The sequence below is a fragment of the Amphibalanus amphitrite genome, unplaced genomic scaffold (genome assembly GCF_019059575.1).
Source record: "Amphibalanus amphitrite isolate SeventyFive unplaced genomic scaffold, NRLGWU_Aamphi_draft 002708F_arrow, whole genome shotgun sequence".
Lineage (NCBI taxonomy): Eukaryota > Metazoa > Arthropoda > Thecostraca > Balanomorpha > Balanidae > Amphibalanus > Amphibalanus amphitrite.
This window is the reverse complement of record NW_024884097.1, coordinates 5,002-21,588: the sequence shown is the minus strand read 5'-3', so window position 1 is coordinate 21,588 and position 16,587 is coordinate 5,002. Positions and strand designations below refer to the sequence as shown.

Genomic DNA, 16,587 nt, shown 5'->3' with positions numbered 1-16,587 from the left:
CAGCGGGAAAACAGATGTTTTTGCTCACAATAAATCCCGGACAACAAAACACGCTTGAAACTGCCGTTCTGTATCGCCATATTCACCAATTCATTAGATTGCTGGACATTTCTCAAATTCGCGTGTCAATATATAAACAGGTATGCGTATTGCATAATTATCTGAGAAGCAGGTTTTGGCTGACAGCGGACACACTTTGAGCGTCCCGCACCAGTTTCAGGCGCTGTTGGATGTCGTAAACCCCTTACGAGGCCATTTGGGGTTGATTAAGTTCTTAAAACGGAGTTTACGAGGGACAACTAACGCGATTATATTTTGAGCTACTGCTTAAACACAAAAGTCAGACGTTGCTAGCATGAAACTTCAGAGGGTGTTGTCAGTCAGCAAGCAATTTCGCAACTTAGCTTCAAGCTGAAATTATTATTGTAACTAATGCTGACTGCTTGCTGTGACCACAGACATCAACATATCCGCTTTCGGTCATACACCAAACACCCGCCATTCCCCACGCCCACTCCACCACTACCACCTTCTGGCACCGGCCCACCAGGCACCACAACATTACTGCTGCAACCCGCCCACCCCACTACCACCACTACCAGTCCCATCAGTCCTGCAGCAATGTCTCACCGGTACATGAAGAGTGAGGTGATGAGCATGATGACCATGACGCCACTCAGCACGATGCTCACGATGGCGTACTTCGGAAACGCTGCCGAAGGACAGTTTCAACGGTCAGAGACAATCGCCCAGGGCAGAGCGGAAGAGAGCAGATGAACAACGAAGCTCTGGCATTAGGTGAGCATTAAACATCAGGTGGACAACAAATACCCTGGAAGCTTACGAACAACTATATCATAAGACATGGGACCATGGAACATGAGACTGATACGAGAGAATGACTAAAATGCATATTTCTCTCTCTCTCTCTCTCTCTCTCTCTCTCTCTCTCTCTCTCTCTCTCTCTCTCTCTCTCTCTCTCTCTCTCTCTCTCTCTCTCTCTCTCTCTCTCTCTCTCTCTCTCTCTCTCTCTCTCTCTCTCTCTCTCTCTCAATCCCTATCTCTCAATCCCTATCTCTCGTGACCCGGACGCCAACCACTGTGGCCCTAGTCGCGATGACGTCATATCACATTTTCACGCGACCCCTCACCTGTGTCCGGACAAAGTGAGCCGTCGAATCCGCAGACGGGTTTATCGGGAGGCGGGCTGGTGCGTCCTCCCGACCACGTGATCGACCTGTTCTCCTTCATCGTCAGCTGCTGGGTATCGCCGTAATAATTTGCCACCACCTGTCCAATCGAGAGAGAACACGCCGGGGTGATGTTGGAAAATGTTCGTAAGTGAGTGAAGGCTGTAGGGGATTCATGTCCAATGATTCACGCCTCCAGCACTATCTTAGTCCTTAGAAGGGTGTCTGCAATGCCATCAGCACATTCAGAGGTTATATAAAGCCAGGGAGATTTGTGTAAAGCCTGCGGGGGCATTTGAAAGCGTATAGAGTTCTTTAGATAAGGAGTGGACTTTGCACCCAATAGTAATATCGGCCCACTCGAGTCACGGTGTTAGCATGCCGTTTACGATGTGTGCTTTGCTTAAGCTTTGGACCGCCGAGCGTCTACGTATGACTTGAAAAACTTACCCAGGTGAGGTTATCAGTTGCTGAGTGGTGACATAAGTGGGCTATATTTGGTATCACTGGGCTATCTACGCCCCCGCGGCTGAGTGGGAACATGCTCTCAAGACGGTATATCTGCACGAACATTGGCACCATTCGATCGGCTGTTAAAATGAGTCTAGGACCACTCCGTGGTCACTGATAGAACAGTTCACTGTAACAATAAAGCAGCTATTAAAGGCCTTGGACAATGGTCAAGGTCCACGGTTCTAAAAAACGTGAGTTTATGTTGGAGTGCCAAGTATTTCGAAAGGTTGGATTAAGCTGCTAGAGGTTTATCACTTTTGGGGTTATTCGGGTAGGGTTGCCCCATGTATTTTTGTGTACATTAATGTATTCATGTACAGTTGTACAACATAAATATCCTTATGTACAAGTTGTACATAAGGCAATGGGCATTTGGGGATCATAAGCATTTCTTTTTTATTAGAAAGCAAACCTTTCTATTGTAGTTGTTGGGCTACAAGATGTTTCAAATTTTCGCCGAAGAATACAAATGCCTCTAAATGCCATGGTAATGGATAGTAGATCCCTGCCTATATAGCAGGTTTTTTTAATGTATACAGCATTTCCTTACATGAATTCCTAGTCCAAAAACCTACCGAGGAAGCAAGTCACGATACTTGATCCCAAACGCTACCCAAGGATCCCATCACCGCTGCTCCATTTCACTCACCTCAAAGTTGCCCGTTTCCGGGTCCATGTCAAGGAGAGAATAGTCGGCCTGACGGTCACCGTTTCCGTCAATGGAAACGTTTCCAGTGATACCTGGGGGAGATAGAAGTTTTTTCCGTAAACAAAGCGGCACGTTGGATAAGAGGTTTTGGGTTAGGCAGTGGCATATGCCACGATTTAGGATTGCAGCCGAACAAAGGAAATAAAACTGTGCTCAAAATATATGCTGCATGACGTATTGTAGGCATACGTCAGACTTATGGGTAAGAATTCCACTTTTTTCCATTTCATTATCGAAATAGTAGCACTACGACACAAAAGAATTCACCATGCCTAGCCCTTTATTTGTACTCGTAGGCAACTACTGAAATAGCTAGGGGAAATATTCTGATTGTGGTATCGGATGCCCTCAGCTGTAAGAAATAGTTTACTCGAACAAAACTGCAACATGACGAGTTGACGACACACTGACCGTGGGTTCATGTCCCACGGAAGTGCCGACGATTCATATATTCGCGGTCGGTTGAACGACGTGCCCTTAGAAGGCAAACAATGATCTCGAAATGAAGGATAGTCAGGAGCATTTGAAGTGAAAATTGTTTAGTGATGTTAGCTAGCCATTTGGATGAACGTGTGGAATGTGCTAATGTGAATTGAATTCTATCACCTCATCCATGCCGACTAGACGTTCTGAGCCTCAAATGTTGCCGACAGAATCCAGCTGCAAACTGATTTGAAAACATCACTAAGGCGATACTTCGGCCTCTTTTTACAGGCAATGAATGTGATCCCATCTCATTGCTATGTCATACAACTTAGTCGCAATACCTTGCAGACAGTAACATCGGCATCCCTTTCATTTCGGTCCAGCCTATTCCACGTCCGCGCAAAATATCACAAACGTGCTATCGTCCGCCGCGTGCGGCCACCCGTTCTACACTCGACCGACTGCGTGGCCGTCAGGCAATTTCGCGGCGTCCACGCCACAAAGAGTGACGTATCGGGGCGCGACGGGCCGTGATCTCGGCAAAGAGGCCTGTTTGCACCGCCGCTCCGACCTCGGGAAAAGTCAACAGCAATGACGGCTTCCGGACCTCGCCTCCAAGGCTCCCAGTTTGAAGCTCAGCGAGCGGCTTGGAGGCCGCCGAAATCTGGAGCGGAGATGAGGGGAATCACGCGCTGAGTGAGATGGCTCCGTGATCCGTTTCAGCCTCAATGCAGAGCGGAGGACGCTCGGGAATGGCACGTCGGAAACGTCGCAAATTGAAGATCATTTACATCTTCTCTTGGGAGAGGAATACGTTCTTTTTATGTCACTGAACATTTACTGATCTTGAAAATTATCGAAAGACATGGATCAAACAGGTAAATGAATTGACATATGACATGCTAAATGACTTACTGATATGACATATGATGCCTCGCAAAACGAGTGTAAAATTATTGTTCTTGCTCAGGTACTAGCGAAATTCGAAAATTCTCTAAAATAAAATGCAAATTCCAAGTGTTTCGCAGCGACCTAGAATAACAATAGACCTATAATTGTATCTACGGTTTCTTCGGGATAGGTTAAATTGATATTTCTTGTCAAGCGGGAATGTGTAAGCTCACAGGTCAATGAGATCTTTCGTTCGTTTCTATGGGCGGAATACTTTGCGTAGCACCGGCTCACGAACCACAACACTCTTATTTTATTTAAACCGATCGATATAAGGATCTTCTCAGCAGCCAATCGTTTGATGGAATTAAAGTTAATGACGTGTCTGGTGGAATCTGACTTACTGTGAACGACCACTAACGCCGTACAATCCAGGAAAAAATCCAGCAAAAACCGGACAAGGCCGGACGAAGGCAAAAAGCAAATGATAAAAAAGTCAGACTGTCGTGTCTGGCTCCAAATGGACTCCAGACATTGGGCAAACCTGGGCGTTATCGGTCTCTAATGGCGTACCTTTAATGGCAAACAGTCCAGTGGTCTGGACCCAGGATTAAGGGCCAGCTGTACATATAGAATAGCACGGAGGAGTGGAGCCATCTGATCAATACCGCTCTGCCGAGCTAAAGGTCGAGCTGCTGGAGGGCAGTTCACTGTTCATCACAGAGCCCCCACCAAACGGCAGGTAACGAGGCACAACAGCAGACCGCTCTGAATTGGCTCAGACCGGGAGAAGGGATTCCATTTACGGTTACTACTGATAAGTGAACCCGGTTGTATGTGCCATTGTGCGATGGGTACGTATATAGAGTATGTAGTTGAGTGGTGGAAGCTAGCTCTCCGACTCGACGCTGACAATTAGAGGAGCTATGTATGCAGTCATGTGCCAATCAGCACGATTTCACATAATGGAAATTACATGGAATGGAATGGAGACATAAAGATTACAATTATAAAGAATTAAAGGGACAGTATCATCGAAAAAAAAATCAATGTATGGAGCTGATTTTTTTTTTTACTAGCATTTCTTATTTTTCTGAATCAGAAAAACATAGTTTGAGGACCGAACTCGGTGAAAAATATTGCAACCACATTTCATTTTCATGATTCATTTTCATGAGCGAACCACCACTATACAAGCATGGCCGCCAGTTTGGAAGCATGCAAAATTACTACAGAACTGGCGCAGATAATACATTATTGACGCTACGCTTACGCGGTCGTTCTTCTGATTGAGTTATCCTTAGGGAGAGATAGCCTTAGGTATTGCCTATAAAAATATCACGTGACAATTGGAGGGAGTGACAATTTGACGTGACAATTGACAATGGGAGAAAATATCACGTGACAATCACGTGATAAACGTCATACATTGGAGGGAGATTGTGATTCAAGCTGGAGGAATTCCTTTGTTGAGCCGCTAGAATCCGAAGGAAACAGCGGAAATTGCCTACGACTATTTAATGAATTCAAAGGTGATGAATATGTAAGTGCGAAAAACGTTTTGGCTTTATAAAATTTGATGAAATGACCAGGGTAAAAGTTTTATTACTGGCGGTCAATTCAAAACGGCGCAAACATTTAAACAGTGAAGATAGTGAAGCACGATTCAAAGTGTAGTACACCTTTCGTACTTTGAGCGGCGATAGCGGGATAACGGTGTGGAGCTTCGAGGATCGGTCTTCAGTTCCCGGACCAGAAAGGTGGGGCCTATGCAATGTCAAATTTCATCAAAATGGTGATACTGTCCCTTTAAATGGGTCATTATATATCTATCAAGGAGCTTCACGCCTTCACGGAGGTTTCAACCCGGTTACGCATGAAGTGTATTGTCAGAGAGCAGTAATATTTTACAGTGTTGCACCTGTTCCGGAAGCGTCCCGCAATCGTATTGAGGCCCACACTCACAAGCACAAAGTAAAAAATGACAGACAAAAAGATCGTCTTTTATGTCGTGTTTAGATCGAGACAGGGATGACTGATTTCAGACCTAGCTAAAAGAAGTCCAGGCATAAGCGGCTCTGTCTGCCATTATGGCGAATACAGATGTCCTGGTTTGAGCGGAAACATTTCTGCCGCCCACAGCCACTGACTAGTCGTTCAGGCACGCAAACAGCAGTGAAACTGCAGTCCGACTGGCTGCAGTGTAAACGCAGACCGATGCTGTTTATTCGGCGGTGGCATCACGAAGCGGAAACAGTGGCAGAGGCACGTACGAGCGAGAAACAATTCCAGCTCGAAATGGGGTAACAGACAATTGAAAATTGTTATGGTGGTATCAGTGAGCTTTAAATCACCTCGCAGATTCTTCAGTCATGCTAAAGCTCTCGTCTCGATCACCATTGATCCTTGCATAGCTCAAACCATCCAGCATTCCCCTATTGAAAAAGTTGCTGCCACTATTCATCATCATCCCCCATGACACACAAATCTGAAACAAATGAGCCCAATAACCATCCCACTGAAACCAGTCCCTCATCTCCCGAGTAACCATACATCAGCGGCGGGCCTGAGTGTTCCGGGCTGCACCCAGCTGCGTCCTACGTGACGGGGTCACCGCGGTGCTACTCAGCATTATGATCCCGGCCAGGCAGCGTGGCTGCACGCGTGACCTGACCCATCGTTTGTCAGACTGTGGGACGTCGTTCTCTCGGGGACACCCCGGGAAAGGGCGAACCGACACAGAGTCACACCATCATCAGGGAGATGCCACTGCAGCGGTGGCGGTTGGTATGGCAACGGTATCCAACACAACAGAGAAGGGTGGCGATGGGTGAAACGGTAGAGGTGAGAGGTCTTCTACCCATACGAGCAGAACAGCGATGGGTGGAGAGGTCATCTGTCCTCTTTCCAGCGAATTGGACAGCGATAAGTGTTCAGATCAGAATTCCTCTGAACAGTGGAACAGGTCGTTGCTGGCTGGAAGAGTCAGTTTAGATGTCTTCCATACGGGCCGCAGTACACCAAAAAAAAAAAAAAACAGGAAAAAAACGGCAGCCTCAGCCGCAGGTTAATCGTCACCAATAGTTTTTTTTTGCGCTCGGAACCCTTCTCAGTCATCGTCATCAAGCCTACTAAAAAGCCATGTGTAATTAATAAAAGCTGTAGCACTCGAAAGAGCGTCTCTCAAATGTCATATAGTGTCACAGGAAGGTGAAGAATGATGCAGATTAGGGCAAGAAGTGACCAGGAAGTCCTGAAGGCCTGTCGTATAGAGCTATGCAGCGCAGAGCCGACGAGGCCGATGTAAGATTTTGAAAGAGGCCTCGTATCAGGCCGCTTTCCATTTGGATGTGCGTTTCATTTCCGCCGAGCGGACGGTATAGCGGCTGACTATTCAAATATCCAACGGATAAGGATATGAACTGCCAAGAGTGATGAAACTATCAGATGAAGCCGATATGATACGTTCTTTCTTCACTGCATACGACGGCTTCGAAAACGGACAATGAACTATGCATTTAGAAACTGGTAAGCAAATGTTTTCGTCAATATGAAATTTAAATACATACACCAACAAAACAAATGCTGATTTTGTCTCAACTATCTCTCATACTAGATTCAAATGTTCAAAACTATAATGATGATCTTCAAACATCAAAGCAAAGGCACATATAAAATATAACTATTAACTTATTTTCCCATGTCAATGTGATGCGCAACGGGAGGAACGTCAACAAGCAGGACCATTACCAAGTTGTAATTTCCGGTCATGCCTCTTAACAGCAAAACAATCATCACAAAAACAGCACTTCTGCATGTGCGCGGGAGGATATTGGAACGCCACCGGTCCCCCGTGGGCCGAACTGTGGACTCTCCAGCCGACACAGTGACCTTACGGGCGCCAGATGTGCATCGATCGTCGAGTGGCCGGTACATTTCTGCCTGGCTGGCTTCTCGGAGCCGAGTGCCATCCCCGCCGCGCCGTGCTGTCTGACCGAGCCTGTCTCGAGCGGTTCGTCCGATGGTCCGCGGCTTACCCCCAAACGGAAACCATCGACTGGGCCCGGCGGTGGCGGAGGTGGACTTCCGTAACGGGCTTTACAGATGCGGATAATCGGGATTGAGTAACACGGCGAGATTAAGGGAATTGCTGTTTTTGGTTATTCTGATGTTAAAGTGATTACTATTTCTGTTAGCCAAAGAATCTCAAACATTGTTTATTAGCAGGATGTTACGAAGACCTAAAATGGTGATAATAGATGCATTAGCATACCTATTATCCATGAAAATGTTGTGCAGCTGTTCTGCATCTCTGGTTATTCACATCTGAATGATGATCTTCGAAAATTGCAAATGGCTGTAGAAATGGTGGCTGGCGGTTCAAATGAGACTGATAATTGCAGGGCCCCATAGGCTATGGACCATTACAACAGCGTCGGACTATCAGAGGTCATCCCGAGCCGACAGGGTCACATCGATGGCAGCGAGCCTCCCCATACGCCTCAGCAGATGGCCCGCTTATGCAGTATATTGCCGCCCGAGCTCAATGGCTGTTTGCAATGGCGAACAACACCGAAAGTGGTCCGCGTTATTGAGCCTGAGCTATAATTCCGTGGCGTTTACAAGCAATATCAAGCGTCAGTTTCCGCCTCGCTGTTGGCTTATGGTCGAATCATCGGCTTGCCCGTTACTCCCGGAGTATGGCCGTGGATTTCAACGGCCGTTCATTTCACATAAACGACATTGCAGGAAGGAACAAATATTAGCACTAAATCAGCGGCCGAAATGAAACTGTTGTTAGGAAGCAGCTATGTACGAACTACGAAGGTGCTGTTCGGAATCAAATTTGACAACCCTCGCCCTGGCAGGGCCTTTTTCATAACACGGCCTCACTCAGAAAACACTTTGAGAACATTTTTGAATAAGGGCTCATATGAGTGCCAAAACAGGGCTCAAATCTGTATGATTTTAAAATCGGGATCAGTTAGGCGCCCTTTTCGGGCTCAAAGTACATTAGCCCCGAAAGCGGCATCAGTTCGTCTTCCTTTTCGGGCTCAATTCGAGCTGCGTTTTAGGGCTCCATACGACATTCCGCCATTCCGTCTTTTGCTGTTTTCAGTGCCATGTGTTGGTGTACCTACCGCCGTGATTTCAAAATGAATGGTAAGTTATTAGTTATCAGTTATCGCTATCTTTTAGAAAAAATCAAGATGTTGATGCTCATGCCATTTTAATCCCTTATCAATTAAAATTGTGGTGGCATTTGTTCAGAAAAGGTCTGATCTACAATTGTGGCGCCGTTGATACGAATACGCACGGGTTTGATTATTCGTTTTTCTTGTATTTGCGCCACATGAAAGCATCATATCTGGATTCAGGATGTCAAATAGTGTAAGAATGTGCAAAAATTTTGTCTGGTTCTTCGTGATGATGTGATTGAAGCAATGCTTTCAAGGGTAGGTAAGGATATTGTTACTTGTTCGTAATGGTTATCTTGATGCTCAACTAAAATTAATCCTAACCTTGCCTACTAACCTATTAAGTTAAACTTAGTACCAATACCTACCAACCTACAACCTATTTGGATCTTTCATATACTTATAACATGCTGCTGCTTCTGCTAACATGCTGCGGAATGCTGGTTGACATGATGGAATGCTGGTATGACAGTGTTCCATGTTTCAGAATTTTAGGTGAATAACCACACATGATGGGGAAAATGTTTTCATCCTAAAAATATGACAAGTGGCTTTATTTCATCTTTGCTAAAAAAATATGTCAAAAGTTTGATTCAACAGCCAGCTGCCAGGTTACGCATGACTTGACAGTTGATGCATCTACTCTACATCATTTCATTTCAGATCCTGTGAAGGTTCCGACAAAATCTGAGGTAAAAATCGCATTATGCAGTTTTGCGGAAAGACTAAATCTATCTCATTTTGTCTTCAGATTTTTTTTATTGGGACACCCAATTGAAATCCAATTTTAGAACACTGTGACACCATGCCTGTGTGCCAAGTAAGAGGAAGGGTCTACAAGTATACATCAAGATAACCAATTATGGACAAGTTGAGACTTGAGTCATGAGCTCTTATTTGTGGTTACAATACCTTCAACTGCATGATTTTGCACAACTTCCATACAGGCATCCAGACTGGAAAAGGTTCAAGTCCATACTTATTCTGGTGCTTGAATATGGCAGTTCAAAGATGGAAGGCATATGATGCTACAAAATGAAAAAAGTAATTCAACTTACAAAAAATAGGTACCGTAAAATGGGGTGTTAAGGGACAGTGGGGTGTTAAGGGACAGTTGCATGAGAAAAACTTTGAGTCATATTAACTTCCTAATTTGAGAAGGTTCAATAAAAACTTCAGTGTGGTAGTTGACACTGTTTTGCTCTTGACCATAGGAGAAAATGGTATGGTTTTTCATGCAAGTAATTTGGTTCAAAAATGGATTTGAAAATCAAGCTACATTTTCACAAAATTGAAACATCTCCAAAACTCTGTGTGTACCACATAAACTAGTGGGTGTACAGGGAAAATGAATGCATAAGTGTATTGTCACATGTATTGCACATGTTTCCTGAAAAACTTGTGCAAATCCACCCATTCATTTATCATCCTCTTCCTCTTTTCCAGATACATGCATATTTTGAGGTGGATGTGGGGTGCCAAGGGACAGGGAAGAAAAAATAAAAAATAACATCTAAATATAATTTAATTAAGTAGGCATGGAAAACACCAAATTCCACATAAAATGCTGGCGAGTTTATGCTTTTATCTCTAACACATCTTAAGTTATGTAACAAAACATCTCAACACTCTCTTTTACAATGATGGGTCAATGGAGACTGATGTAGGTAAATGTGATGTCATCATAAATAGGCTAAAACAAAGAGGGCAACATAATGACAAGTGACTACCTTCAACATGGGTTTTTATTGATGACAGAAGATTACTTTTTGGTTCTGTTTACCTTATAATTAGCACATTTTCCACAAGCGTAAACTGCATTACACGTAATTGGCTAAAAAGATCATTAGTGGTGAATGAACCTGACTTGTTTTGTGACAGAATATGCAAAACATTTCAATAAATAAATTGTGTGCCCTTCCACACCCCAATTGTGGGCATTTGATGACCATTTCTTGGAATAATATAGGTGTCCCTTAACACCCCACATTGGGGTGCTAAGGGACAGTGATGAAAAATAATGAAAAATAATATGCAGGTATAAATCTTAAAAACTTTAATGTGGCAGGCATGTAAAGCACCAAATTCCACATAAAATGCTGACAATTTGATGCTTCTATCTCCAACCCTTCTTGAGTTATATAACAAAACACCTCAAAACTGTCCCTTAACACCCCGTTTTACGGTATTCATATCTATCCTTAACTAAACTAACCTAAACTTACCTAACCTAATCCAACCCAACCCAACCACCCCAACCAGCCCAGCCCAGCCCAACCCAGCCCAGCCCAGCCCAGCCCAGCCCAGCCCAGCCCAGCCCAACCCAACCCAAAACCTACAGTCTAAAACCTAGAGCTAAAACCTGCAGCCCAAACTGGAAAACATCCATATGGTACGCCGGACGCCCGTGAAGCCGTCATGCGCCGAAGTTCGGCGCAAGCTATTTTGCAATTTGCGCTGAAATTTCTGCATTATTTGCGCCGAAGGTTAGTGCCCTTTCGCGTCAAAATTAAGCCACTTATACAAAAAGCACGTTTACATCTGCTGGCCAAGGTTTTATAAACCAGACAGAACGCTCTGGGCCTTAACCACTCCTGACTCCCATGTTTGAGCGTCCAAATTAGTTGATGTTTCCATGGAAGCTGAATACCACAATACGTGTAGCGCACTGTAGCATCGTGCCGTGAAATAAGGCTCGGGACGGAAGTTCCGGGGTCACAAAAATTGGTGTGGCGGTGTTGTCGCGGCTGGCGGGCTCCAGCAAGGGGTTTAAGTTTACGACACCACTCTTGTTTCAGGAGAGGTGTCAGCGATTCGAGACTACTTGGGCATGCGGGCAGCGGGGTCGGCGTGGCTGCCTGCGGCTGCGGCCACACATCTTGGCGTCCTGGAGGCGGAGATGCTGATGGTGGCATGAGTCATCACTGGCTGCCCGATTTCCATGCTCCAAGACTCGCCGTGAGGGCCGAGGCGGGCGTCGTGCCGATGGAGAGATGAGGAGGGATGCGCTGGCATCGCGCCTACTGGCGAAGGCGCTCTCCCTCCCGTCGGAGGACCCGCCGCGTCGTGGCGGAAGCCCCCCCCCAACCGTGACTGAAGTCAGTGACCGGCTGGAGAGAGCGCGGGGGAGCGGTGTGGGACCACTGGAGTGGCGCTGCCCGCCGAGGCGCGCTTATCCACGAGACTGCCCCCGTAGACGCCAACAGACGGCGTCACGGTCCACCTGGACCTGCTGCCGATCGGGGCGTCCGCGACAGCGAGGAGGAGTGCTGCGGAGGCGTGACTGGGAGCGCTCCCCCAGCGTGCGACGTGGGCCTGGGTCGACGGGTCTGCGACCGGGGGAGTAATAGGAAGGCGGCGCTGGGGTCCTCACCGAGCACCCAGACAGTACAACATTGGTACTGCGGGAGGCGGCGGGGAGGATTTGCTCCATTTACCGATCTGAGATGGTGGCGCCCAAAACGGCAAAGCAACATCTCCTGAAGCACCCGTCCTTCGAGGAAGACCCCATAATCATTTGCTCCGACTCGCAGGCGTCGCTGGCGACGCCACGAGGTGGACAAGTGGCCCAGACACCCCCCCCCCTCATCCCCTAGGTGCCGCCATCTGGGAGTATATGATGGCCCTAGTGGCTGTAGGGGGCCGAAGAATCCACCATAGAAGGAGGGCGGCGATAGCCCGATTAAGCTGGGCGTCCAGTGGAGCCTCGGCTCTATCATGGGCATTGGGCAAGGACTCTGCGAGCACCCCCGTCTCCTCCATCTTCGACGGCACTCCAGTCAGAAAGCTGTCCCCACCCGAGTTTCCCAGCAGCATGGGCCACATGAAACCGAACAGCGCCGAGCCGCTCGACGCTCAGGACCAGGCGAGAGTAACAGTGAAAAGGTGAAACGCTCGAAACGGCGCGCGCCGCCGGCCGAGGGCGCCGAGCCGGCCCAGGCCGGCTGCGGGTCAAACAGAAGCCGTCTCCGCGGCGGCCGCCCAGTGACAGCGACTCGGACTGACGTCGAGGCACCGCTGCCGCCTCCGCCGACCAACCCGCCGCCCAGCAAGGGCAGTTTGAAGGCGGCTGCGCCGGTGAAGGTGGCGCGGCCTGGCAGGGGCCGCGGCCGGCCCACTCCCAGCTACCCGTCCCGCGAGGTGCTCAGTACCACCGACTCGTCCGATTCTGAGGCAGCGCCGTCGGCGGGCCGCCGCCAGCAGTGACGACGACCGGCTGGCGGCGTTCGCGCGGGACTTGTCCGACTCCTGGTACTCGGACTTGCCGCCCAAACTGGACGCCGGCGGCGTGAGCACCAGCAACGCCAATAAAAAGTCCACCTTCATCCGGCTCTTCTCGCACCGTGTCAAAAGGACTACGCCGCGCGGCCGGCCGGCCAACTCGAATGAGCGCAGCGAAGGGCACACGTCCCCGACGGCGGCACTGGCGCCTCCCACCGCGCCGCTACCGGCGTTGCTGGCAACGCCGATCCAGGCCCATCGATTTCTACTGTTTTGTTGCCTACGTGCCGCTGCCGCCGCTCAGCCAGCACAATGGCGTGCCGGTGTTGCGCTGTCGGATCGAAAAGCGGCTCGTGCAGCGGACGGACGGGTGCGGCCCGCGCGATGAGCCGCCGCCGCACACCGAGCTGCGCCGCGCGGACGTGAAGGTGGAGCTGGCAGCGGCCTGCTCAGTCCCCTCAACGGCGTCGACCGGCTCTCCGGCGATTTGCGGTCAGAAACGCCGCCGCTTCTGGGACCAAGGTGTCAGAGCGCGGCGCTGCCCGTGAGACGTTAAGTTAGCACAGGCAATGTCGTCTGCACTCCTTGCAGTTCATGTTGAATACACAACCATGTTGCGAAGTAATAGGCGCCGGGTTTTTCAGTTCATAGAACTTTTTCCCTGGCTATTACACCCCACAACCGAACACTGACACCTTGCACAAGTATGACTGTGTGTATGAATGTTAATAAATACATGAACCAATGTTGTGTTTTCGGTTCCAGTACCTTCTTTGGGCACCTCGGCAACAAGTAAGTAATCCGTTAGCTTTGCCACACCTAAGATAGGCTCCCACGTTGTTATTTGCTCCCGGGTTAACATAAACCGGTTTAACGTAACTTTTGCATCCCGGCCAAAATTGCCGGTTAACTGTCCCACCGCTCGAGACTGGCGCTAGGCTGGCCGAGCAAAAAAAAAAGTTTGTCCGCGGCTTCGTCTTATTCGCAGCTGCTGGACACGGGGGAGGGGGAGGAGGGGCTGCATCGGACGAAAAGCGGGCTCTGGTATTAACTGGATTTTTTGCCAGCTGGCGCCGTATGGTGGCGCTAGCAGAGCTTCTTACATATCAATGCTAGATATAAAAGAATGAATATTTACCAATCAATTTTTCATTTAAAGCCATTTGAAATATTTATGTCCATCCTACTACCGCGCTTAGGTACCTATATCTAAAATTAAATACCTTTCGTGCGTCGCCAGCTGGCCAGCCAGCTGACGCAATCCAGCTTTTACCAAAGCCCCGAAAAGCGATGACGTGAGCCCTAATATTGGCTTCACCACACAATTTGAGCCCTCAAACTGGAATCAGGTGAGCTCGAAAATGGGGATCAGGCTGAAAACTGGTATCATAGTGAGACTAGTTTTAGAGCTTGACACCGATAATGGGTACTGACTGAGCTCTGTTTCTGCGATCAATGATACCGATTTAAGGGATCGTATGAGCCCATGTGGCGCTAGCTCAGAAAGTATTCTCGAAATGTGCTGTCTGTTTTGAATATGGTACATTAGCCCGAAAACTGGTCTCTGAGCCCGAAAATCGGGACACTGTTTTCTCAGTGCTGGCAGGGGGGGGGGGGGTCGATGCGACCCCCCCCCCCTCGCGATTGGCTCCTATGGCACCTAGAAACACCAAATTTGGTAGGTAGGTGGGCCCCCCGGAGTTCTCGCCCCTGTGCAAATTTGGTTGCTCTAGGTCAATATTTAGGGGGGTTTTGGGGGGTATAAATGTAAAAATTTCGCTAAAAACAGGTGAAAAGTTTTTCGCTTATAACTTTTGATCTAATTAAGATAGAGCAAAAAGAAAAGCACCAGTGAACTCAGCACGTCAAGGCGCGTCGAATGATATACTTTTTAGCTTGCTTAAGTGTACTTAAGGTTTTTCTTAAATTTTAAGTAAACTTAAAATAATGAATTAAGTTCAAGTTAACCAAATTGCATCATATCGCATATCATTCGATTCGGCTGATCACCAGGAACACAATGACACCATTTTTTAAGCTCTAGCGTCATTATGTGCCAAGTTATTGGCAAAAACGTCATTTGACCTCAGTTGACCTCATTTGACCTGACCCATGGATAAGTACGCCAAACAAAGAAGCACCAAGTGACCTGCTGTTAATTACTGTGGTTTCAAAGCACAAAAGTGATAGAACGAAGCGGATATCTCCAGTATTTTCCGAATTTAGTATTTTCCCATAGGCTTAACATTACGACGTAATGACCTCTAACTGACCTCAGGTCAGTGACCTCAAAAAACCCGAACTATATGTTATACAACTCGGTGAACTTAGCACATCCTGAAAGTTTGAAGGAAATTAGTCCAAAACTGTGAGTTGGACAGGTGCAAAAAGAAAATTGAAATTTGACCATGACCTTGTACCGGTTTTTCTGACCTGGTGACCTGACCCAAGGTCACCCGGACCTGAAATTTTCAGGTCATATGTAAAAAGGTTGCCCCATAGGCTGTGCCAAATTTGGCGGCGCTGCGCGCCGCCGTTTTTACGCTATCTTCGAAAAACCTTAGGGGGGGGTCGCATCGACCCCCCCCCCCCTGCCAGGGCGAGGGTTAAAATGTTTGAATTAAAATAAAAACTTTCGGTACTTTGATAATTTCCGAACGATAAAATGTAGCATATTTTGTTGGCATGGGTAATCGAGGAATGGGTGAGCTACCTGAAGTGTCCGTAGCACGCATACAGTGCGCTACACTTACCGTATAACATTTTGGAGCTCGCCTCGCTCTCTCCGTACTCATAAAAACGGTGTTCTTACCGAAAGAAAGCGGTATTTTCAAAGAAAAACTTGGTGCGAGTATGAAATCATCTGACGTGCGAGTATGAAAAGCCCCAGTGTACTGTGGATTATTCGTGAATACACATCTGAATCTGAATCTGAATCTGGTCACTCACTGAGGCATCTTCCACTGCAGGGTATAATTTCAACATGCTCACCGGGAAAGGTGCGATTCCACATGGCATGCGTGACCGCCGAGCCGTTACTGATCTCGTATCCCTGTTCGAGAGTGTCGTTCAGTGCGTAGGCGTACAACATCACAGCCTCGTAGAATGATGCCACAAACGTGTTGACCGCCGCCTCTGGGTAGGTGTAGTTGAACTCCTTCAGAGCCACGGCTTTGACCTGCGGAAAGAGAATGTCATCAGATCCAAATAGCCAGCGGGGTAGTGTGATTGCTGTCGTCGTAAATGCCGTTACAGAGGACTTCGGAGCTTCAGTTTCATTTTGGGACTTCAATTTGGACGTTCGGTGGATTTCAATTTGGTCGTTCGCTTTAGCGATTGAATCGCACCACAGTTTGTCATCTGGAGCGATATCGTTTTTTTGTGTGATGACAAATCAACCCCACAGGGCAAACGCTTATGCCCTGGAGCCTGTCATTTG

At 47.6% G+C, this 16,587-nt stretch overlaps 1 protein-coding gene across 1 annotated transcript; it reads right to left on the bottom strand.

Annotated features, from left to right (window-relative positions):
* Positions 1–620: 620 nt before the first annotated feature.
* On the bottom strand, positions 621–16,326 carry LOC122377297 (atrial natriuretic peptide receptor 1-like; the record flags this gene model as incomplete). Its single annotated transcript, XM_043357247.1, has 4 exons — positions 621–712; positions 1,152–1,290; positions 2,353–2,444; positions 16,140–16,326. Coding segments are annotated over 4 exons (504 nt in total), but the record flags the coding sequence as incomplete, so codon positions are not given.
* Between the last annotated feature and the right edge of the window lie 261 nt (positions 16,327–16,587).